Raw genomic sequence first — 23815 nt, 5'->3', positions numbered from 1 at the left:
CATTTTAACTGAATGGCTTTACCATATCTATTCATCTCCCTATAGTTAGACATGTTGGTTGTATGAATAATGCTGAAATGAATATTCTCGGGCATGTCTTTTTCTGAAGTATTCTCTGAGCCTTTTTTCTTTTTTTTAAGAGATGAGGTCTTTCTGTGTTGCCCAGGCTGGGCTTGAGCTCTTGGATCTCTAGGCTTCTATCTGGTAGAACTGTTGGTTTGTAGGATATATACAGCCTTACTAGATATTGACAAATTGCTCTTTAAAATGATTGCACAAATTTATGCTCCAATTGCTGATGCAAGAATTCCCATTTTACCACTTTCTAGCTAGCAGTATATGTCAAATCCGTAATTTTTAAAAATATGATGAATATAACATGATACTGTGTTTATTTTTATTTTCATTTTGAGACAGGATCTCACTCTGTCACCCAGTGACAGTGCAGTCACCCAATGCAGTGCCATGATCTTGGCTCACTATAGCCTCAAACTCCATGGCTCAGTCAAGCCTCTTGGGCAGACCACAGGTGTGCACCACCATGCCTGGCTGATCTTTTGTAATTTTGGTAGAGGTGGGATTTCATCATGTTGCCCAGGCTGACATCAAACTCCTGAGCTCAAGTGATTTCCCACCTCGGCCTTCCAAAGTGCTGGAATTACAGTTGTGAGCCACCATGCCTAGCCTGAAAGGGTATTATTTTAATTGCTCTAACTTATTTATGAGATAGAGCATTATTTTGTATATTGCCTTTAAAATGTGTTTTCATTCTGGTTGGCAACTCAGGGTTGGGAATGATTGCTCTCTACTTCTCTAGTTTAAAAAAACGGAGAGAAAAAGAAAGAAAATAATAGATGAAAACAAAAGAACAAAGGAAAGAATAGAAGGCAGGGAAGTATTCTGTCTTTTACAGTGAAAGCTGCATTAATTAACACTAAAAGCAACATTTAGTGCCACATTTAGCAGTGTCCCAATTGGTAATCTCTTGTAGCTGGTATACCTGATATCCTCTAATGTAAGTCTTCAATCTCCTGACTTGGCACACATGCCAAGTTCATTGGAATAAGCAGGCTACACTTGGTTCAAGTAAGGGTGAAACTTACCATTCCTGCTACACTTGGTCTTAGCCAAAAGGCTGAGAAGCGATACCATTCCTGCTTACTTTTCTTCTCTAACCTCGTGGGCCTTTAACAAACATTATGGATTCATAAATTATATTCTTTTTCATCATTGCTATTAGAAAGATGTGAGAGGGAGATAGTAAAGTTGAAACCACCTATGATAATATAAATTAACTTTTATTCAGCCACATTTTAAAAAAATCAACTAGTACGCTTTATTCCTTTAACATATTGTAAAATAAAACCTTTTGTAGACGAAACTGACTAGGCATGGTGACTCATGCCTATAATCCCAGCACTTTGGAAGGCCAAGGCAGGCAGATCACCTGATGTTAGGAGTTCGAGACCAGCCTGGCCAACATGTAAAAACCCCATCTCTACGAACAATACACAAATTAGCTGGGCATGGTAGCATGCACCTGTAATCCCAGCTACTCAGGAGGCTGAGGCAGGAGAATCGCTTGAACCCGGGAGGCAGAGGTTGGTGGGCACCTATAGTCCCAGCTACTTGGGAGGCTGAGGCAAGAAAATTACTTGAACCCAGAAGGTGGAGGTTGCAGTGAGCTCAGATCATGCCACTGCACTCCAGCCTGGGCAACAGAGCCAGACTCTGTCTCAGAAAAGAAAAAGAAAAAACTATGTTTTTAAGTACTTAATAAATATAAGTTTAAACATATCACTGAAGTTCTAAGGGAACTGAGAGAGATGACAGTCAAGGATAATTCATAACGAAAGGCTTCCATGGGAAGGCAATTGAGGTTTATTTTTAAAGAAATGATAGCCACGGATTGTCTTAGAGAGGGAAAGATTTCTAGGTAGAAAGAATGTTCCATGCTATGGTGCAGAGGTAGGAAATACATGTGCAATTACAAACTTTCTTGAATAGAGCAAGAGATCTGCTGAAAGAGTAAATTGTTCAAAGAATGTTTATTGTCTGCCAGACACAATGTTAAATTGGAGAAACTGTGATGCACAAAACACATTATCATGGCTCCAAAACACTTAAAATCTAGTGACCAAAAAATATAGTAAAATATATAAAATGATTATAAATTATGATTTTACTAGGAAATAAATCAATAGTGGTAAGTTTGAGAAGATACTTCTGAGGAGGTTAACATTTAAATTGAGACTTAAGCATATGAATGTTTTTGAAAAACAATTACAGCATATGCAAAGGCTCCAAGGTGGAATGAAGTTGTTATGTTCTAGGAACTTACAGAAGTCATTGTGGATGGAACAAGTCGACAAGAAAGAAAGTGGCATGAACTGAAGTTGGAAAGATAGAAAGATAGATCACATACCTCTTGTAAGCCAATGAGAGGAGTTTGAAATTTAACAAGTATAATTGGAAAGCACTACACGATTTTAAGCAAAAGAGTGCTATACATTTTTTTAAAATTTAGACAGAGTCTCACACTGTCACCTAGGCTGGAGTGCAGTGGCATGATCTTGGCTCTCTGCAACCTTTGCTTCCCAGGTTCAAGTGATTCTTCTGCCTCAGCCTCCTGAGTAGCTGGGATTATAGGCGTCCACCACCATGCCCAGCTAATTTTTTGTAATTTTAGTAGAGACGGGGTTTCACCATGTTGGCCAGGCTGGTCTCGAACTCCTGACCTCATGATTTCACCCGCCTTGGCTTCCCAAAATGCTGGGATTACAGGTATGAGCCACCGCGCCTGACCAAGTGCTAAACGTTTTTGAAAGATCAAAAGATCGCTGTGGCTGTTATGTGGTAAGTGGATCCAAGAAGATGTATAGAAGTGAGGAAGCTAGCATTGTGGTCTAATGACAAATGAGAGCAGCTTGGGCAAGGAAGGTTTCAGTGACGATGGAGTGTCATGAACTGAACTGTGTGCCCCCGTCCCCCATATTCATATGTTGAAGTCCTAATCCCCAGTACCTTTGAGTAGGACTGTACTTGAAGATAGGGCCTTTGAAGAGGTTATTAAGGAAAAATGAGGTCATTTGGGTGGGCCCTAATTAAATCTGACTGTTCTCCTTAGAAGAGAAATCTGACAGCACAGAACGATCACATGAAGAAACTGAAAGAAGACAGTCATCCACAGGCCAAGGAGAGACGTCTTAGAATAAACCAACCTTGCTAGAACCTCAATCTTGGACTTCTAGCTTCCAGGACTGTGAGAAAATAACTTTCTCCTGTTTAAGCCACCAAATCTGTGGCACTTAGTTATGAGAGCCTAAAGCAAACTAACATACGGAAGGAAGTAGGTGTATCCAGATGTATTTTAGGACCTGAAATCAATGTTACTTGCTGATGGATTGAATCAGGAAAGTCAAGGAGACTCTCAGCTTCCTAGTTATAGAACTTTTAGAATAGATCTACTTCACTTTGTTTGTTTGTTTATGTTTTGAGATGGAGTCTCACTTCCGTAGCACAGGCTGGATCTCAGCTCACTGCAATATCCACATCCCAGGTTCAAGTGATTCTCTTCCTCAGCCTCCAGAGTAGCTGCTTACACGGTGCACCACCGTGGCCAGCCTATTTTTGTATTTTAAGTAGAGATGAGGTTTTGCTATGTTGGCAAGGCTGGTCTCGAACTTCTGACCTCAGGTGATTTATCCACCTTGGCCTCCCAAAGTGCTAGGATTACAGGGGTGAGCCACCATGCCTGGTCATTTTGTTTGTTTTTTGTTTTTTGGGTTTGTGTGTGTGTATGTGTGTGTGAGACAGAGTCTTGCTCTGTCGCCCAGGTTGGATCTCAACTCATTGCAATCTTTACCTCCCAGGTTCAGGCACTTTTTGTGCCTCAGCCTCCAAGTACCTGGAATTATAAGTGCACACCACCGTATCCATCTAATTTTTGTATTTTTAGTAGAGATGGGGTTTCACCATGTTGGCCAGGTTGATCTCAAACTCCTGACCTCCAGTGATCCTCCTGCCTTGGCCTCCCAAAGTGCTAGGATTACAGGCATGAACCACTGCACCCAGCCTTGATCTACTTGAAATATTTAACAAGAAACAATCTTATGAAATAAAAGAGAAACAGTTGATTGAAGGCTTTGAAATCCAGAAAGAAAGACAGGAATTAAATGAAACAGGATGATGTGTGGAAGCCTTGAGAAAAGTGTGTCACACAAATGTAAGTCATTATTGTTAATTTCATCATGGTTGTTTTTAGTGTATGATACACTATAGTGATCAAATACAGTTTTCAGTGGGTGAGCAAGGGTGAAAATGGTACTTGAGGGAAATGGCTATAGAATTGAAGAAGACTGATAGGAATAGGAAAGGCTGTATGGAGCCTGGGAAACGAGCCAGGAATTGGCTGCAGAAATTGAGGTATGAGCTAAGAAACATCTGATGTCCCAGGAAAGGTCTGAGGGACTGGAGATATTTCAGTAAAACACATAGACACATACACATTTATATACATATATACATTAAATAGCTGGAGGCCAGAAGGAAAAATGTGACCAAATTGTATGTCATTACATCGTTTTCTGTTTAGGCAGCAATCCTATTTAAAGTAATTTCCTTCCTTCTCCTTCCTTCTCTTTCCTTCCTTCTCTTTCGTTCCTTCCTTCCTTCTTCCCTTCCTTCCTTTCTTCCTCTCCTTCCTTCCTTCCTTCCTTCTTTCCTTCCTTCCTTCCTTTCTTCCTCTCCTTCCTTCCTTCCTTCCCTCCTTCCTTCCTTCCTTCCTTCCTTCCTTCCTTCCTTCCTTCCTTCCTTCCTTCTTCCTCTCTCTCTCTTTCTCTCTCTCTCTCTCTCTCATTCTGTTGTCCAGGTTAGAATGCAGTGGTACAGTCTCAGTTCACTGCAACCTCTGCTTCTGGGTTCAAGTGATTCTCCTGCCTCAGCTTCCCAAGTTGCTGCCATTACAGGTGCATGCCACCACACCCGGCTAATTTTTGTATTTTCAGTAGAGACAAGGCTTCACCATTTTGGCCAGGCTAGTCAAGTGATCTGGCCTGGCCTCAAGTGATTTGTCCACCTCTGCCTCATAAAGTGCTGGGATTACAGGTGTGAGCCACTGTGCCTGGCCTAAAGTAATTTTTTTTAAAAACCTTTTTGGAGCCAGGCAAGTAGTTTATGCCTGCACTATCAGCTACTGGGGAGGCTGAGACAGGAGGATCACCTGACCCCAGGAGTTTGAGGCTTCAGTACACTATGATCATGCCTGTGAATGGCCACTGCACTCTAGCCTGGGCAACATAGTGAGACCCTGTCTATAAAACAAAAAACGACCTTTTTGGGGTCAGGATCCATGCCTACCACAATGCTTTGTATATAAACTTTAATAAATGTTTGTATATTAGAGACATAATCTCTCATATTTCACCTTATTTTAAAAGGTAGTAGATAGTATGGTGGGATATCTCTAGACCAGGAACTGGAAGTTCTGGCTCTGCCACTGGCTAATGATTTGCTTTGGGCAAATCATTTAAACTAGCACTGTCCAAGAGAAGTTTCTGTGATAAAGAGATAATTATCTATATTTGTGCTATCTACCATAGCTACTAGACATGTGTGGCTACTGAGCACTTGAAATGTGGCTAGTATGACTAAAGAACTGAATATTTTGTTAAAATGTGACTAGTAGCTGCCATATTGGATGATGCAGATTAACCTCCTGAGTCCTTGAGTTCTGTAAAATGAAGAAGTTGGGTTAAGTAATCTTTGCCTTTTAGTTCTAAAATGTGCTTATCCCAATTCAGCACAACAAATACATGGGCACAAGATAAGAGCTTAAATTTCTACTTCCTAACACAAAAAAATGTTTAAAGAATGTTAAATGGTACACTTTTTGCATATAGAACATCTTGATAAGTTTTAATCAGTTGTATATACAGAAATGATGTTTTGGACAGTCTGTAGCATATATTATGACATTAATAGAGAAGAACGTGGACTGCTTGGAGAGGCTTCAGACAGCTGTGAGATGATTAAAGGGTTGAGAAACAAGCCTGAATAAAGGTTAAGGGACCGAGATTGTTTAGAAAAAAAGACTGAGGGAATAATGACTACATTCAAGTATATATTCAAGTATATGAAGGGTTATTAGATGGAAATGGTATCCAGCTGTTCTCCACTTATTAGACAAAACACTAGGAACTTAGGTTAAAGAGGAAATAAGTGAGTATTAGAAGGTACTTCCAGAGAGTTGAGAGTTGGTATATTAAATTCTTTAAAAAAATTCAGTGTTTTCTTTCTTTCTTTCTTTCTTTCTTTTTTTTTTGAGAGACTGAGTCTCCCACTGTCACCTGGGCTGGAGTGCAATGGTGCGATCTCGGCTCACTGCAACCTCTGTCTCCAGGTTCAAACAATTCTCCTGCCTCAACCTTCTGAGTAGCTGGGATTACAGGCGCACACCACCACATCCGGATAATTTTTTGTATTTTTAGTTGAGACGGGGTTTCACTATGTTGGCTAGACTGGTCTCAAATACCTGACCTCATGATCCACCCACCTCAGCCTCCCAAAGTGCTGAGATTACAGACATGAGCCACTGCACCTGGCCTTGGACAATTATATTTTTTGTAGAGATGAGATTTTGCCATGTTGCCCTGGCTGGTCTCAAACCCCTGAGCTCAAGGGATCCACTGGCCCCAGCCTCCCAAAGTGTTGAGATTACAGGCTTGAGCCACTGTGCCTGGCCTACTTAATGGTTTTTAAAACGTTTGTGTTACATCGTGTTGAAGATATGTGTGCGACAAAGCAGCAGTCACAGAATGGTAAAACTACAAACATGGCTGGGTGCGGTGGCTCCTGCCTATAATCCCAGCACTTTGGGAGGCCAAGGCGGTGGATCACTTGAGGTCAGGAGTTCAAGACCAGCCTGGCCAACATGGTGAAACCTCATCTCTATGAAAGGAGAAAAATAAGCCGGGTGTGGTGGCAGGCACATGTAGTCCCAGCTACTCAAGAGGCTGAGGCAGAAGAATCGCTTGAACCCAGTAGGTGCAGGTTGTAGTGAGCCAAGATCGTGCCACTGCACTTCAGCCTGGGTGACAGAGACTCCATCTCAAAGAAAAGTGAAAAATAGCCGGGCGAGGTGGCTCAAGCCTGTAATCCCAGCACTTTGGGAGGCCGAGGCGGGTGGATCATGAGGTCAAGAGATCGAGACCATCCTGGTCAACATGGCGAAACCCCGTCTCTACTAAAGATACAAAAAATTAGCTGGGCATGGTGGCACATGCCTGTAATCCCAGTTACTCAGGAGGCTGAGGGAGGAGAATTGCCTGAACCCAGGAGGCGGAGGTTGCGGTGAGCCGAGATCACGCCATTGCACTCCAGCCTGGTAACAAGAGCGAAACTCCGTCTCAAAAAAAAAAAAAAAAAGAAAGAAAAGTGAAAAATAAAAATAAAATTACAAACAAATTGAAATCACTGTGTAAGAGATGTTTTAAAATAGGATTAATTGTCGGCTTTCAGGTAATATTCAAGATACCAGTTTGTAAGATCCTTTACAACTTGAATATATTATGATTTAAATAGATATTTTCGGTTATCAGTTAAACCATATTATATGCTAGATACAAATATTTGTCAGGGAAATGAGATTAAAGGATTTATTTATAAAATGAAGGCATTTACTTTGATGTATAATGTTTACAAAGGATGATATTGAATTTTAATAGAACAAAAACAGAATGTAGAAGATAATATAGAACAATGGATTGCAAACATCAGTATGCACCAGAATCACCTAGAGGGCTGGTTAAAACCCAGATTGCTGTGTGTACCTCCAGAGTTCCTGATATTGTTGGTCTAGATTATGGTCAGAGATTCCACATTTCTAAGAAGTTAGTGATGCTGCTGCTGGTTTAGGGACCACACTGTGAGAACCACTGATAGACAATAATATGATATGTTGGCCAGCACGGTGGATCACGCTTGTAATCCCAGCCCTTTGGGAGGCCAAGGCTAGCAGATTACCTAAGGTCTGGAGTTTGAGACCAGCCTGACTAACATGAAGAAACCCTGTGTCTACTAAAAATACAAAATTAGCCAGGTGTGGTGGCACATGCCTGTAATCCCAGCTACTTGGGAGACTGAGGTAGGAGAATCGCTTGAACCTGGAAGGTGGAGGTTGTGGTGAGCGAAGATCATGCCATTGTACTCCAGCTTGGGCAACAAGAGCTAGTTTTTAGAAAAAAAATAATAAATTTAATTGAAAATTAACTTTTTCTTGCAGCACATATGAGTTTATATGTTTTTTAAAAAGCCGATTAACCAAAATGCATCTATAGTTGGAATAATATGAAAATGACATATACATTTGAAGGGAGTGGGTCTTTCTGGAATAGGCCTGACATCTCCAACATACCAAACAAACAAAAAGTATTGAACAAATTAGCTCAATATACAAACCAGTGTCAGAGAAGCCAATTTAAATGAGCAAAATGTTGGCATTTTATACATTTTATAACAAGAAATATTATTATTGTCATATTCTGGGTTCGTTTGTTCATTTGTTTGAGATAGAGTCTTGCTATGTCACTCAGGCTGGAGTGCAGTGGTGTAGTATTAGCTTACTGCAACCTCAGCCTCCCAGGTTCCAGCAATTCTTGTGCCTCCGCCTCCTGAGTAGCCAGGATTGCAGGTGCATGCCACCACGCCTGGCTAATTTTTGTATTTTTTCAGTAGAGATGGCAATTCACCATTTTGGCCAGGCTGGTCTCGAACTCCTGACCTAAAGTTATTTACCCTCCTTAGCCTCCCAAAGTGCTGAGATTACAGGTATGAACCACCACACCTGACCGCATAAAATATCTTCTAAATGTAAAAGTGGAGAATTCTAAAATAATGTCTCTGAGTTGAATAATCTCCTATCAGGTCAAGCAGAAATTTCTTCAACAAGTTGTTCCTTACAGTTTATCTTCATGTAATTATATGAAGTTAACTAAATCTCAGTCTCCTTAATCTACCTGATACAATAATAAAAACTCATTCACATTTATTTAGTGCTTATTATTATCCCATAAAATAGGAATTTTTACATGAATTACTGCCAATGCCTAGCACCTACGCAGCACTCTAAGTGCTTTTACAAATGTTTCCAGCTGGGTTCAGTGGCTTAGCCTGTAATCCCAGCACTTTGGGAAGTCAAAGCGGGCAGATCACCTGAAGTCAGAAGTTTGAGACCAGCCTGGCCAACATGGTGAAACCTTGTCTCTACTAAAAATACAAAAAATTAGCTGGTGTGGTGGTGGGCAACTGTAATCCCAGCTACTTGGGAGGCTGAACCCAAGTAGGGAATTGCTTGAACCCAGAAGGCAGAGGTTGCAGTGAGCAGAACCCAGTGAGCAGAGATCGTGCATTGCACTCCAGCCTGGAGCAGGGGAGAAGCAAGAAGGGTTTTCTGTTAGAGGTTAAATCTCGAAGGTTGAGTATCAGGAGAAACCATGTGAAAGAGGGGCAAGTGAGTTCCAAGCAGCAGTGAAAACATTTGCAGTGGCAAAATGATGAGAAGAAAAATGGCTCATTCCAGAAATCACAAGTGGTTCAGTAGGTCTGGAAAACAAAACTGACATCAATGAGGAGTGGCAAAAGATAGGTTGAGGAGATCAGCAAGGACCAGAATAGTTAAAGGGCTCATCTGCCATTCTAAGGGGGCTGAATTTGTCCTGAATGATATCATACCTCCTCAATCAGCCTTATATGTTGGAAAGCTCACTCTGACATCAGAATAGAAGTCTGGTGGCTCAGCCCCAAGTGAAAAGTTAGCATCAGGTGCCATTTGAGTGACTGGACACAGCTCAGGCACCCACATCTCCCTTCAGCCCATCAGAGATCTCTCCACTACCTTCTTTTGCTTTTTTCCTTCATTTCAGAGATGAAATTCCCAGATTGAATGGCTTCAATTACTATGGAAAGTGATAGACCAGGGTAAGTCACAACTACCTTGTTTTTTAATTTTGTTGTTTGTTATCATGACTAGTTGAGTGTTAGCCTTCTAGCACACACAGCTTTGCATTTCCATTCTGCATTACTTGCATTTTTATTACTTTGTAATATTTGTAAAGTGTTATTATAAAGCTGTGCTGTTGGTTTGGATATTTTGAAGTTAAAATGTAATTTTTTAACTGCAAAGCAGCAGTATGCAAAGCAAGTGTTTGAGAACTTTCCCCCATCAATGAGTCTTCTCCCCTGAAGGAAACAGTTTTGAGACTTCCTGTTCTTAATTCTGTTTAACAGCTTACTTCTAAAAGAAAATGTGTATACTGTTATTATTTATTTTGTTACAAAAATATACATGCATCTACTTTAAAAATTCCAATAGCACTAAAAGGGTACATACAAAATGCAATGGCTAACCAACCATCCCTTCCATTGCTCTAAGAGACACCCACTTTTGGCTGTTTTCTTTCTTTCTTTCTTTTTTTTTTTTTTAATGAAATGAGAAACTTTATAGCTATTCGAGAATTGGACATTTTGAGTGAAGGATTTAATCATTGTATATTTGGTTTACATATTTCTTTTTTTTATTGCATTTTAGGTTTTGGGGTACATGTGCAGAACATGCAAGATAGTTGCATAGGTACACACATGGCAGTGTGTTTTGCTGCCTTCCTCCCGTTTTCTTTAGGTCTTTTTAATATTAGGTTTCTAAAAATGTGTAACCATGTGAATAATGAGCTTAGACTTACTAGATTCCTATCATAATAGGTGGGGACTTAGTTCTCCTACAGTGTTGTTCTTACTGTTTTTATTTTCTTTCAATGTTTATGTCTACATCTGCATATCAGTACTCAGTATCATTTTTATACTCACAGATATTCACAGTTGAGAATTTTCAGGTAATATAACTTGCTTCCTTTATTTTTTTTCTTCCCCTAAAGTTTATATTTGTGTTTTTCATTTTTATTTTCTTTTGAGGCAGGGCCTCACTCTGTCACCTAGGCTTGAGAGCAGTGGTGCAGTCATGGCTCACTGCAGCCATAACCTCCCTGGGCTCAGGTGATCCTCATCCTCCCTGGGCTCAGGTGATTCCCCATCCTCAGTCTCCTGAATACCTGAGAGTAGGCGCGTGCTGCCATACCCAGCTAATTTTTGTGTTTTTTGTATATGAGATGGCGTTTCACAAAATTTTTGCAGTTTACCCATCTGACAAAGGGCTGATACCCAGAATTTACAAAGAGCTAAAACAGATTGACAAGAAAAAAACAAACAAGCCCATTCAAAAGTGGGCAAAGGATATGAACAGATACTTTACAAAAGAAGACATACATGAGGCCAACATATGAAAAAATGCTCATCATCATTGGTCATTAGAGAAATGCAAATTAAAACTAAATTGAGATACCATCTCACGCCAGTTACAATGGCGATCATTAAAAAATCTGGAGACAGCAGATGCTGGAGAGGATGTGGAGAAATAGGAACACTTTTACACTGTTGGTGGGAATGTAAATTAGTTTAGCCATTGTGGAAGACAGTGTGGCGATTCCTCAAGGATCTAGAAATAGAAATTCCATTTGACCCAGCAATCCCATTACTGGGTATATATCCAAGGGATTATAAATCGTTCTACTATAAGGACACATGCACACGAATGTTCATTGCAGCACTGTTTACAATAGCAAAGACCTGGAACCAACCCAAATGTCCATTGATGATAGACTGGACAGGGAAAATGTGGCACATATACACCATGGAATATTATGCAGCAATCAAAAACGATGAGTTTGTGTCCTTTGTAGGGACATGGATGAACCTGGAAACCATCATTCTCAGCAAACTGACACAAGAGCAGAAAATCAAACACCACATGTTCTCACTCATAGGCAGGTGTTGAACAATGAGAACACATGGACACAGGGAGGGGAGCACTACACACTGGGGTCTGTTGGGGGGAAATAGGGGAGGAGGGTTGGGAGTTGGAAAGAAATAACATGGGGAGAAATGCCAGATATAGGTGATAGGGAGGAAGGCAGAACATCACACTGCCATGTGTGTACCTATGCAACTGTTTTGCATGTTCTGCACATGTACCCCAAAACCTAAAATGCAATTTAAAAAATGGGGAAAAAAAAGAATAGAAGTCTGGTGGAGCCAGGTAAAACTAGAAGCAGGAACATGATTTTGGTGGTTCTAACAACAACAACAAAAAAATAGAAGTGAAATAGACGTGAAAATGGGCATGTGGTTAGGAGGCAGACTTGCGGAGATCTGAAAGAAAATTAACACAAATGAGTAATAAGTAAGTTGTAAGCGATGGTGAAAAGGAGGTGATTAAGGGGACACCCAGTTTTCTGGTTTGAACAAGCGTGTGGACCACGATGCCTTCACTGAGCTGGTGAATCAGAAGGATGTGGCTTGCAAGGGTGTGTTCATGGCTGGTGATGGAGGAAGGCAGAGGTAAAGAGTTCACCTTTAATTAATTAATTAATTGATTATTTATTTATTTCTTGAGACAGAGTCTTAATCTCTTGCCCAGGCTGGGTGAAATGGTATGAGCTAAGCTCACTGCAACATCCACCTCCTGGGTTCAAGCAATTCTCAGTGCCTCAGCCTCCTGAGTAGCTGGGACTACAGGCATGTACCCCTATGCCCAGCTAACTTTTGTATTTTGAGTAGGGACAGGGTTTCACTGTGTTGGCCAGGCTGGTCTTGAACTCCTTACCTCAAGTGATCCCCCTGCCTTGGGCTCCCAAAGTGCTGGGATTATAGGTGTGAGTCACCACACCTGGCCAAGAGTTCACATTCAGATGTGGTGAGTCAAAGGTAAATGAACAAAGAGAAAAGAAGTAAACAGGCATGTGGGTTGCTCTTTCCAAAAATATACCTGTGAAGATAAGAGCTTGTGAGGTTGTAGATATGTATATGTAGGTCAGGGAAAGACTTTTGAAGTTTTTGTATATGGTAGCCTCCATATCTCTGAGCAACTGGAGAAGATGTCATTTTCTGAGGGTCAGGGGAATAATGAATAAATATGATGAGTTGTGTGATTAAGTTTAGAATAGCTATATCATACAAGAAAAGGCTCATTTCAGATGCAAGGAAACATGGTTTGGTTAGAAACTATAAATGTAGAAGTACACTAATCCATTCACCTGTGAGATTCCCTTCAGTTGGCCCCAGAAACCAAGGTGTTAGCCAGGCTTCTTGGAGGCTGGAGAGAGCTGACCGCTTCTTCTTTCAAGTTCCCAGTGTATTTAGGCATGCCGGAATGCCAAGAGGTTCTAAAATGCAGTGTTTCAAATGTTTACACTTAACAAATTCATACTTTTAACATGGAATAATCATGAAGCAAAATAGCTGTGATATTTACCGGATAATTATAGAATTTACTTAAACTGGCTGGGTGCTGTCGCTCACGCCTGTAATCCCAGCACTTTGAGAGGCTGAGGTGGGCAAATCACAAGGTCAAGAGATCAAGACCATCCTGGCCAACATGGTGACACCCTGTCTCTACTAAAAATTCAGAAATTAGCTAGGTGTGGTGGCAAATGCCTGCAGTCCAAGCTACTTGGGAGGCTGAGACAGGAGAGTCTCTTGAACCCAGGAGGTAGAGGTTGCAGAGAGCTGAGTTGCCCCACTGCGCTCCAGCCTGGCAACAGAGCGAGACTCCGTCTCAAACAAACAAAAAAATGAATTTATTTAAACTATGAATTTATAATGTATTACAAACAGTGTAATTTGGTAATGAGACGAAGTTTAAAGTTCTACAAAGAATGCCTCCTTGTGGGCCAGGCGCAGTGGCTCATGCCTGTAATCCCAGCACTTTGGGAGGCCGAGGTGGACGGGTCACCTCAGGTTGGCAGTTCGAGATCCTCCTGACCAATGTGGAGAAACCCCATCTCTACTAAAAAAACAAAAAATTAGCCAGACATGGTGGTGCATACTTGAAATCCCAGCTACTTGGGAGGCTGAAGCAGAAGATTTCTTGAACCTGGGAGGTGGAGGTTTCAGTCAGCTGAGATCACGCCATTGCACTCCAGCCTGCAGCCTGGGCAACAAGAGCAAAACTCTCTGTCTCAAAAAAAAAAAAAAAAAAAAAGAATGCCTCCTTGTAATTGTATAGTGTAGGCATATCTTTGCGATGCTAGTATAACCTTATTTAGACAAATTGTCAAAAGCTTTGATTGAAGCTTCCTATGAATGTGGGGCCAGGGCCTCATAAGCTTAGGTGTTGGAACAGATAACTGGATTAAAACAGTTTAACAGATTCAGTTCATTAAATACAAGAGAGAATAGGATTGAGAACATAGATAATTGTGAGAAGTTTATTTATTATTATTATTTTTCTTTTTGGGGCCATGCTAATCTTCTCTGTATTGTTCCAGTTTTAGTATATGTGCTGCTGAAGCGAGCACTATTATTATTATTATAGTTTTTGAGGTGGAGTTTCCCTCTTTTGCTCAGGCTGGAGTCCAATGGCACAATCTCACTCAGCTCACTGTGACTTCTACCTCCTGGATTCAAGTAATTCTCCTGCCTCAGCCTACCTCGTAGCTGGGATTATAAGCATGTGCCACTGTGCCCAGCTAAGTTTTGCATTTTTAGTAGAGACAGGGTTTCGCCATGTTGGCCAAGCTAGTCTTGAACTCCTGACCTCAGGTCATCCACCCACCTTGGCCTCCCAAAGTGCTGAGATTATAGGCATAAGCCACCATGCCCAACATGAGAAGTTTAAACAATGAATTATGATTTTCAAACTGAATTGGCAAGGATGTTGTCTTAGTCTGTTTGTGCTGCTATAACAAAATACCACAGACTGGATAATTTATGAATACTAGATATTATTTCTCACAGTTCTGGAGGTTGGGAAGTCCAAGATCAAGGCAGCAGCAGGTGTGCTGTCTGGGGACAGCTACTTTCTGCTTCCAAGATGGTGCCTTGTTGCTGCATCCTCTGAAAGGGATGAAGGCTGTGTCCTCACACAACAGACAGATGAAAGGGCAAAACAACTGGATGCTGTGTGAAGCCTCTTGTATAAAATTCTTAATCCCATTCAGAAGTGAGGAACCCCATGACCTAAACACCTCCTAAAAGCCACACCTCTTTAATACTGATGCATTGGAGACATTTCGACACGCATTTTGGAGAGACACAAACATCCAAACCATAACAGAAATGAAAAGAGAAGGGAGCAATAGGTTGCAGAAAACGGAGAGGTTAAGGATAAATGAGGTGTACGTAATGAAATGAGAGAACCAGATGATTATTAAGAATATGGTATACCATAGTCTGATTTCACTTCTGGAGTATTTCTGGATGATGACAAGAGTACAGATGTAGAGGCAGGTGCCCACAGTGAAGTAGAGATGAGGGTCCATTGTAGCTGAGAGGTTAAGTAATTGGAAGACAAGTGTTTTGAGATAGTGATCTACATGGACATTGAAAATGGTCCAGGATAAGGGTGGATCTTTGTATGAAGAAGATCCTTTGTATGACAGCATCTTAAAATAGGGAGTCTATTTTAAGATGCTGTCAACTGATAATTGCTCTGCAAAATGGCCAGAAGAGGAAGGAGCAGACAAAGGATTGAATATGTTATCTTTATCCCCTACTACCCTGTGACTGAAATTGTATAAACGAAGAATAGTAAGTTACAAAATTGTGGTTGATGATACAGAAGTGCTTACAGAACATAGTCATTCCAAAGAGCCTTTCGCTCCACTTATCAAAGTAATTTTGTCCTCATTTTAATGGCAGGTAAAACAATATTAAACAAAGCAGCCTCTGCTATATCTTAAGCCCTTTAGTTAGTGTTTGTAGTAGTAAATGCTCTAGTAAAGGGACAACATCCATTTCTTTTCTTTTTATTTTTGAGACGGAGTTTCGCTCTTGTTACCCAGGCTGGAGTGCAATGGCGCGATCTCAGTTCATCGTAACCTCCGCCTCCTGGGTTCAGGCAATTCTCCTGCCTCAGCCTCCTGAGTAGCTGGGATTACAGACACACGCCACCATGCCCAGCTAATTTTTTGTATTTTTAGTAGAGACGGGGTTTCACTATGTTGACCAGGATGGTCTTGATCTCTTGACCTGGTGATCCACCCGCCTCGGCCTCCCAAAGTGCTGGGATTACAGGCTTGAGCCACCGCTCCCGGCCATCCATTTCAATCCCAGGTTTTCAATCACTTTGATTCTTTTTTTGAGACAGGGTCTTGCTGTGTTACCCAGGCTGAAGTGCAGTGGTGTGATCTCAGCTCACTGCAATCTCCACCTCCTGGGTTCAAGTGATTCTCATGCCTCAGCTGCCTGAGTAGCTGGGACTCTAGGCACATGCCAGCACACCTGGCTAATTTTTGTTTTTTTAATAGAGACAAGGTTTACCATTTTGGCCAGACTGGTCTCAAACTCCTGACCTCAGGTGATCTGCTTGCCTTGGCCTCCCAAAGTGCTGGGACTACAGGCATGAACCACCATATCCGGCCCACTTTGGTTCCTAAAGTTTTCTTTCAGGCAAAGTTTTTAATGCATAGTTTCTGCCTAAAGGTTTTGTTTGTGTAGACTTATTATTGGATAAGAGAGGAAGGGACTGCCAAAAGGGTCCCTAAGGCTGTGCTTAGAAAGAGAGAGCTGCTGCAAGGAAAGGCTATGTCACTATCCGTGAAGTAATCTGTGAACACAGGACAATGACCACTGACACTGATGCAGAACTCACTGGTGCAGGACACTGCATGTCCCAAACTGGGCTAAATACTTTATATCCACTGACTCATTTAATGCCTCAACAACTATGTAGGTGTTATTACCCCAATGCTAATATTAAAGAACAGGAATTAAGTAAGTTGTCCAAAATCTCACAGCTAGTAAATGGCAGAACTGGGACCTGAACTCAAAACTCTGTAACTCCAGAACCTAGAGATTTGTCATTAAATGCACTTGACATTTGGAAGTAGAAACAAATCCGGGAAGCAGTCATCGGTGTCATTTACACTGATCCCTTTTTTCAGACAGGAAACTGGGGGTTCAGAGTAGTTGACTGGAATCTTCTGTTAGAATTTTGAGTGTCTGAAACCTGCTACCCTGGCCCAGCCCAACCACACCAGGTGATACGGATCCTTCAGAATTCTACCGGGCATGTTCTGGCTGGAGGAAGAGATTATCTTTTTGCTCACGGACTTTTTCCTTGCTTAATCCTCTTTATACCTCTTTCACTAGCATTGTAGACAAATCATTAAAACAAGAAAGTCACATTTCCTTAGAATGGGCTAGAGCATTTAAATTTAGACTGATGTTGCACAATCCTATGAATATACTAAAAAAAATTCAATGCTTAAATATACAAATATGTACAAATATTACTTAACATTTTATGGTATATGAATTACATCTCAATAAAGACTTTTTTTTTCTTTTTCTTGAGGCTAGTCAAGTGAAGCAGTGGGAGTGGAGAAGGAACAAAGAAATCTGTAACTGGTTGCGATCAATTAGTTGTAAACACCACTGCACTTGGACCAGCCAATAAAGATGCTTTAAAAAAAAACCCGAGAGTGTGACTTAAAACACACATTTCCATTGTTTTTGAGTGGTTTCCAATGAGCTCCTTGCACATCGCGTGCCTGCGGTGACCTCCTTGCCCATTCATTTCTTATTCAGTCCACATTCACAGAGTCCACTGTTGGGCCAGGCACAGGGATAGCAGGGGTAGGACCCAGCTCCCAGAGGATGAAAGACAGGTAAAGAGGAATGAATGCTTGTACCTGAAGAAGCACTGATTTTTTGGGTTGAGGCTTCCAGTGACTATGCTGCAAATTCGAGTACTAAAAAAGTTGATGTGATTTCAGTATTTAGAAAAATACTGAGAAAAATACGCAGTGTTTTTGTTTCTTTTAATAAGTTACAGGGAGTCACAGACCCAGTCTCAAAGCTTCAATTTCAGTAACCATTTATCCTTTCCAAGTGAGTTTTTGCATACCAACACATAAATGAAACAGAATTACAAAATAAAGTTAATGCTGAAAAAAAAAAAGGACCTTTATTAACATTAGCGCCGCCTCACAGTATCTATTTTAACTCCAAGCTATGCTCCCGGCTTGAAGCCCGCACTGGCGCTCCGCTCGGTCGAACCGGGGTAACGCGTGGAGGTGGGTTCGCACATCCTCTCTCCACTTCTTTCGACCTTGGCCCTTTCGCAGGTCCCGGCGAGCTGGAAGCGCCTTTCCCGAGCCCGGGCGAAGAAGGGGCCGAGCGGGGCGGAAGGACTTCCTGCGGCCAAGGGCGGCCGCCTTCTCCGCAGAGACTACAGTTTGGACCCAGATTGGACTCAGCGTTTGTGGTTCGCGAGGCGGAACACAGGGCACGCTCCGGGCCCCTGCCCGGCAGAGCGCGAGCGGAGGGCGGACTGGGCCCGGGTGGGCGAGTCACGTGCGGCCGGGAGCGGCGCCGCGGGCCGGGAGTGTGCAGGAATGTAGCAACTTGCAGCGAAAAGTTTCCCTGCGCGGCAGACTGGGCCGCGGTGCGGGCGGGCGCGCAGAGGAAGGAAGAGCCGGGAGGCGGGGCCGCGGCGGCGCGGGCGGGCGCTTCTCCCAACTTTAGTTTTGGCGTCTGAGGCGAGTTTCTGTCTCAGTCGGGCGCAGCCGCCGCCAGGGAAAAGAAAGGGAGGAAGGAAGGAACAAGAAAAGGAAATAAAAGAGAAACGGGGAGGAGGGGAAAGGCAACCAGCCGTCCGGCCTCAGTCAAGGGAGTTGGAGGGAAAAAGTTCTCAGGCGCCGCAGGTCCGAGTCCCTCGCAGCCCCTCCCGAGGCGCAGCCACCAGACCAGTGGAGCCGGGGCGCAGGGGATGCGGGGCCGCAGCACAGTCCCCCGGCCCTGAGAGCTAGGAGAGCGCCGCTCCCACCGCCCAGCCCGCAGCCCTCGCCGTTTCTCCACCTCGGCCCGTGGAGCCGGGGCGTCCGGGCGGAGCCTTCGCTCGCCTGGTCCGGGGGTGCGCATCGGGGGAGGCAGAAGCCATGGATCCTGGGCAGCAGCCGCCGCCTCAAGCGGCCCCCCAGGGCCAAGGGCAGCCGCCTGCGCAGCCTCAAGGGCAGGGCCCGTCGTCCGCACCCGGGCAGCCGGCACCCGCGGCGACCCAGGCGGCGTCACAGGCACCCCCCGCCGGGCATCAGATCGTGCACGTCCGCGGGGACTCAGAGACCGACTTGGAGGCGCTCTTCAACGCCGTCATGAACCCCAAGACGGCCAACGTGCCCCAGACAGTGCCCATGAGGCTCCGGAAGCTGCCCGACTCCTTCTTCAAGCCTCCTGAGCCTAAATCCCACTCCCGACAGGTAACCTCGCCGCCCCTCTCCCAGCTTCCCCGTCGGGCGGGCCCCAGGCTGGGGGGCGCTCGGGAGTCGCGGCCGCCAGCTCTAGCCAGGGGAGGGGGGGTTGCGGGAGGTCTTGGGTGGGGGTCTCGCGGCGAAGTGGAGGAACTGGAGGCGTCCCCTTGGCTGCGGTGACCGGCTCCCTACTCTTCCCAGAGTCCGGGGCTGAGATTTGTTTTTCCCCTCTGAGTTTCTCTCTGCGGTTGCAGCCCCGGCGGGCGTGCTTTCCCTCTTCCTTCCTTTCTTTCTTCCCGGGGTTCCCGGGAGGTTGGCGGGAGTGGCGGGGGTGTGGGGAGGAAGGAAGGGGGTGGGGAGAGCCGGGCCTGGGCCGCGGTGGGCTTGCACAATGCGCGCGCCTCCGCGCGCTCCGCAACTTCGCTCCCGCCGGGGCCGGGCCGGGAAAGGGGGAGGGGGGCCTCTGGCATTTGTGTGTGGGTGAGTTGCCAGCGGCGGCCGAGTTTCTGAAGTTGAGCCCTGGGCCCCTTTCCTTTGGGGCCTCTCGGTCCACTTCAGTCTCCTGGGGAGTCAAATAATTGTTCTCTTGTTTTCCAATGTTGATTAGGGGTGGGGGTTGAACCGGTCCATTTAGTTTTTTTGCTCGCTCTTCCCCCCCCCGTTTCCCCTCCCCCTCCCGTAAGCTTTTATTTTCTTCGAGGCTCAAGCGCTTTTAGAACACAGGTTTCGGGCTTTCCCTGCCCAGACTTTCCTGGAAGTTGTTTATGGAGTTCTTTCACACCCCCCTGTGCTTCCCTTGTGTCTTGGAACTTGGGCCGGCTCGCTCTTATCAAACTTAGTAGGTTGCGTGTTGGTTTCCCAATTGTAGACTATTATTTACAGTCGGCTGAAACGCTTTTAAATTAGCCACATCTGTACGTTGCGCAGGAACTGAGTTGCACTTTACTGTACCGACGTTTTAACACAAGCCTTTGATAATACACTGCAGGTTGACCCATAGGCCAAGTCCTGCCTAGTTCAACTGTGATTAAAAGTTAATGTTTGGGAAGCGATGACTAATTCTGGAATCGCCATTGCTTTATAATTCTTATTGCGGATATGAACATGGCTGCTTTTCCACATACACAACGTTCGATCATTTTGCCAACTTGATTCAGCATAGAAGTGAAACTATTTATAATGAAAGTGTTAACATTCCGATAGGTCCCCGTGGATTTGTTTAGGGTTCTTTTTCTTTCCTTTTTTTTTAGAAAGAACTTGCTTGAGGCTAAACTTGAGCATAGGAACTTTGCCCAAAAGTTAATAGATTTTCCAAATACTGCAGTGTAGTTAGCCGACTCGGACTGTAACTTGAGTGGAAAGAGTTACCGCCCCCACTCCCATTCCCTCTCCTATTTGCAGGCCTGTTGTATATTCTCCTGTCGGGTTTTGGAACTCAGAAAAGCTCACTTAACCTGATGACAAAAACCCGGGTTAAGGAGGAGGAAGGAAAAACAATTTAGCTTCTTGCCTAAACACTTCAATTTGTCAGAAGTAGACTTAGGTGTGCTTTTTTCTCATACCCCTGAAAGTGGGTTTATGGACTCATTATGGGTAAATACATGTTGGCATGCACCTTACAGACAGTGTATTTTCAAAGTATAATAGACATAGATTGAATCCCCCATTTTGTGGCATCTATCAGCCACAAAGAATCATAACTGGAAAGTGTACTTTTTCTTCTAGTAATTTTTACGTGAATTTCTATCCAGCAGTTCTAAAATTCAGAGTATTATAGTTTTATTTTTAATAAGTTTTTAAGTGTTGTGCATCTGTAAATTCGACTTTTATTTCTGCTAACGATTTCCTAAATCACACTTTTTCTGATGGGAAACAAAGAAAGGTCCATCACTTAAAGGCATGGATATGACTCTACTAAGTCCTTCCAGTTTCCTTACCTTTGTGAATCTAGGAAATTCTTAACTTTTTGGTAATCAAACTCTAATTCTAATTTTTAAAATTTAGATATGCAAGATTAGGAGTAGAACAAATCTAGGTTGCAAATACTATTATTCACAAACTGGTGACTAAGTTTTATGTACATCCATTTTTGTCATGAAAACTGTTTTACAAACGAGAAAACAGGCATATGGAAGTTAAGGTATTTGTTCAGTGTCACACTAGCCAACTTGGAGTGCGGAATTGTTTCTGCTCATAAAGAGTTGTGGATGTGTGTCAGTTATTAAGTTATAATTGGACTCATAACATCTTTATCTTCTACATACAAAGATACAGTTTTTTTTCCATCATGTTCATTGTAGATGGCTTTTAAGAACATTTGGGCAGTTCAAGTTTGTCGATTTCATTACAAATTGTGTAATTTGTTACGATTTCTTTATTGTTGGCATTTTATGATGGGAAAAAATGACAAGGGTTTGTTCTTACTTGGCCTTGACCTAGGGAAAAAAAATGAATTACCTAAAACCTAGTAAAACATGCATATTATTTGTGTTGTGTTTATCCTTAGAATATTTTAGGACTTGGAAAAGCACCCATATTGCATTGACCTTTTAAAAATTAGGTTTTAAAATTTACTATTATTTTTGGAATGTTTTATTTGTTTCAGTACTAGTTGCCTTTACATGTCTAGTGTATAGTAGGTGGAAATTCATTAGATGGACTGCTCATCAATAAAACTACAAATATTTATAAAGTTTATATTAAAATTATATATTAAAAGTATCCATTTGAAAACCTGTGCTCTCTGGTGTCAAATATTAAATGTTGAAATTTTCCTTTGGTTCTTAGACATTTGGCTGCAATTAAGCACTGACTGGGAAATTTAAAGGGACTCTCAAAAAAGTTTTTTTTTTTTTCTTAATTTTTCATGTTAATATTCCTAATAGGCCAGTACTGATGCAGGCACTGCAGGAGCCCTGACTCCACAGCATGTTCGAGCTCATTCCTCTCCAGCTTCTCTGCAGTTGGGAGCTGTTTCTCCTGGGACACTGACCCCCACTGGAGTAGTGTCTGGCCCAGCAGCTACACCCACAGCGCAGCATCTTCGACAGTCTTCTTTTGAGATACCTGATGATGTACCTCTGCCAGCAGGTTGGGAGATGGCAAAGACATCTTCTGGTCAAAGATACTTCTTAAAGTAAGTGAAAATAATGGTGGGAGACAATTATCTAAGAAAAATATGTATTGGAAAAGATAGTAAAGCAGTGTCAAGATATAGAATATTATTTGTTTTTATGTTTTACTTAATATTTATGTTAAGCTCTGTTATATCTTCCATATATGTTTTTTAGTTTGGTATGATCTAAATACGTTTGTTAGCATGGATAATATTTTGAAAGCTTTATTGAGTCTTGGTTCTGAACCTCTCTATAATCTTTTCATTTGTGGAAGTTTGGTATTTCTCATTTTGAGCTTGTGCCAAACTCCTGTTAATTAGCCTAGCACTAAACAGAAAGAATACCATGAAGATTTTCAAATTCTGGAAATTACAGGACTAGCAGCACCTTATGGAATATGTATGGTGCTACTTGTATCTTTTTAAATAAATATTTTATTGGTAGAAAACTACAAAATAAGTAGGGCTTTTTGGGGAGTCTAATTTTACAGTATTTTAAATTGTGAAATGATAAGCACTTCAACTGAAGCTTGATGTAACTTACCAATTTTTCCCCAAAAAATGTAATGGGAAATACAGATTTTTAGATTTTTTTTTTTTTTTTGAGATGGAGTTTCGCTCTTGTTACCCAGGCTGGAGTGCAATGGAGCGATCTCGGCTCACCGCAGCCTCTGCCTCCTGGGTTCAGGCAATTCTCCTGCCTCAGCCTCCTGAGTAGTTGGGATTACAGGCGCGTGCCACCATGCCCAGCTAATTTTTTGTATTTTTAGTAGAGACGGGGTTTCACCATGTTAACCAGGATGGTCTCGATCTCTTGACCTCATGATCCACCCGCCTCGGCCTCCCAAAGTGCTGGGATTATAGGCGTGATTCACCGTGCCCGGCCCAGATTTTTAGGTTTTATATGCAGTCCCTCAGTGGTAAATGTCTTTCAAGCTAGTAGATCTTCAAAACAGAAACTCTCCTCTCTGGGAAAACAGAAACATGACCATTGGGTTGTTTATTTTTTATCAGTCTTTTTGTTTTTAACAAAATGGCAAAAGTGCACTAGGTTGAAAAGACCAAAATAGAATTCTCTCTCCTCTAATTTTGAAATTACAGGTAGGACCTCAACTTTTTTCTGTTTTGTTTGGATCAAGTATATGCAAAATGTTGTTTAAAACTATTACAGATGGAAGTTGATGTCTTTAAAAATGCTCATTTAATAGTGTTTAATTAGGTTGAGATAATAAAGTAAAAAACAGTGTAAGTTTGTTTTGGTTCAAATCTGTCTTGATAGTCTTCTCCTGAGGCAAATGGAACATTTATTTATTATATCCGATAATATCATAATGGCGTTTTGTTATGTGAATCCTAATATGTGTTTTATAGTGATCGTCTTCCAGAGTGTGTTGCTACTTTG

General features: G+C 42.5%; 1 protein-coding gene and 1 non-coding gene across 13 annotated transcripts in view; one reads left to right on the top strand and one right to left on the bottom strand.

Moving 5' to 3' along the window:
* Positions 1-14300: 14300 nt before the first annotated feature.
* LOC118145932 (U6 spliceosomal RNA) lies at positions 14301-14405 on the bottom strand. Its single transcript, XR_004731416.1, has one exon. It is a non-coding gene; the product is annotated as a U6 spliceosomal RNA (small nuclear RNA).
* A 4200-nt stretch (positions 14406-18605) lies between these two features.
* Positions 18606-23815, top strand: part of YAP1 (Yes1 associated transcriptional regulator) — a 120839-nt gene continuing 115629 nt past the window's right edge. For all 12 annotated transcript variants that reach the window (XM_009007186.5, XM_003734140.6, XM_009007185.5 and 9 more), the window contains exons 1-2: positions 18606-19307; positions 22184-22434. In XM_009007186.5, coding sequence (XP_009005434.3) covers positions 18990-19307; positions 22184-22434 — 569 coding nt within the window. In that variant the 5' untranslated portion in view covers positions 18606-18989. The remainder of the gene's footprint in view (positions 19308-22183; positions 22435-23815) is intronic.

Source organism: Callithrix jacchus, chromosome 10 (genome assembly GCF_049354715.1).
Source record: "Callithrix jacchus isolate 240 chromosome 10, calJac240_pri, whole genome shotgun sequence".
NCBI classification, from domain to species: domain Eukaryota; kingdom Metazoa; phylum Chordata; class Mammalia; order Primates; family Cebidae; genus Callithrix; species Callithrix jacchus.
The sequence above is the reverse complement of the archived record's forward strand: the minus strand, read 5'-3'. Positions and strand labels throughout refer to the sequence as shown.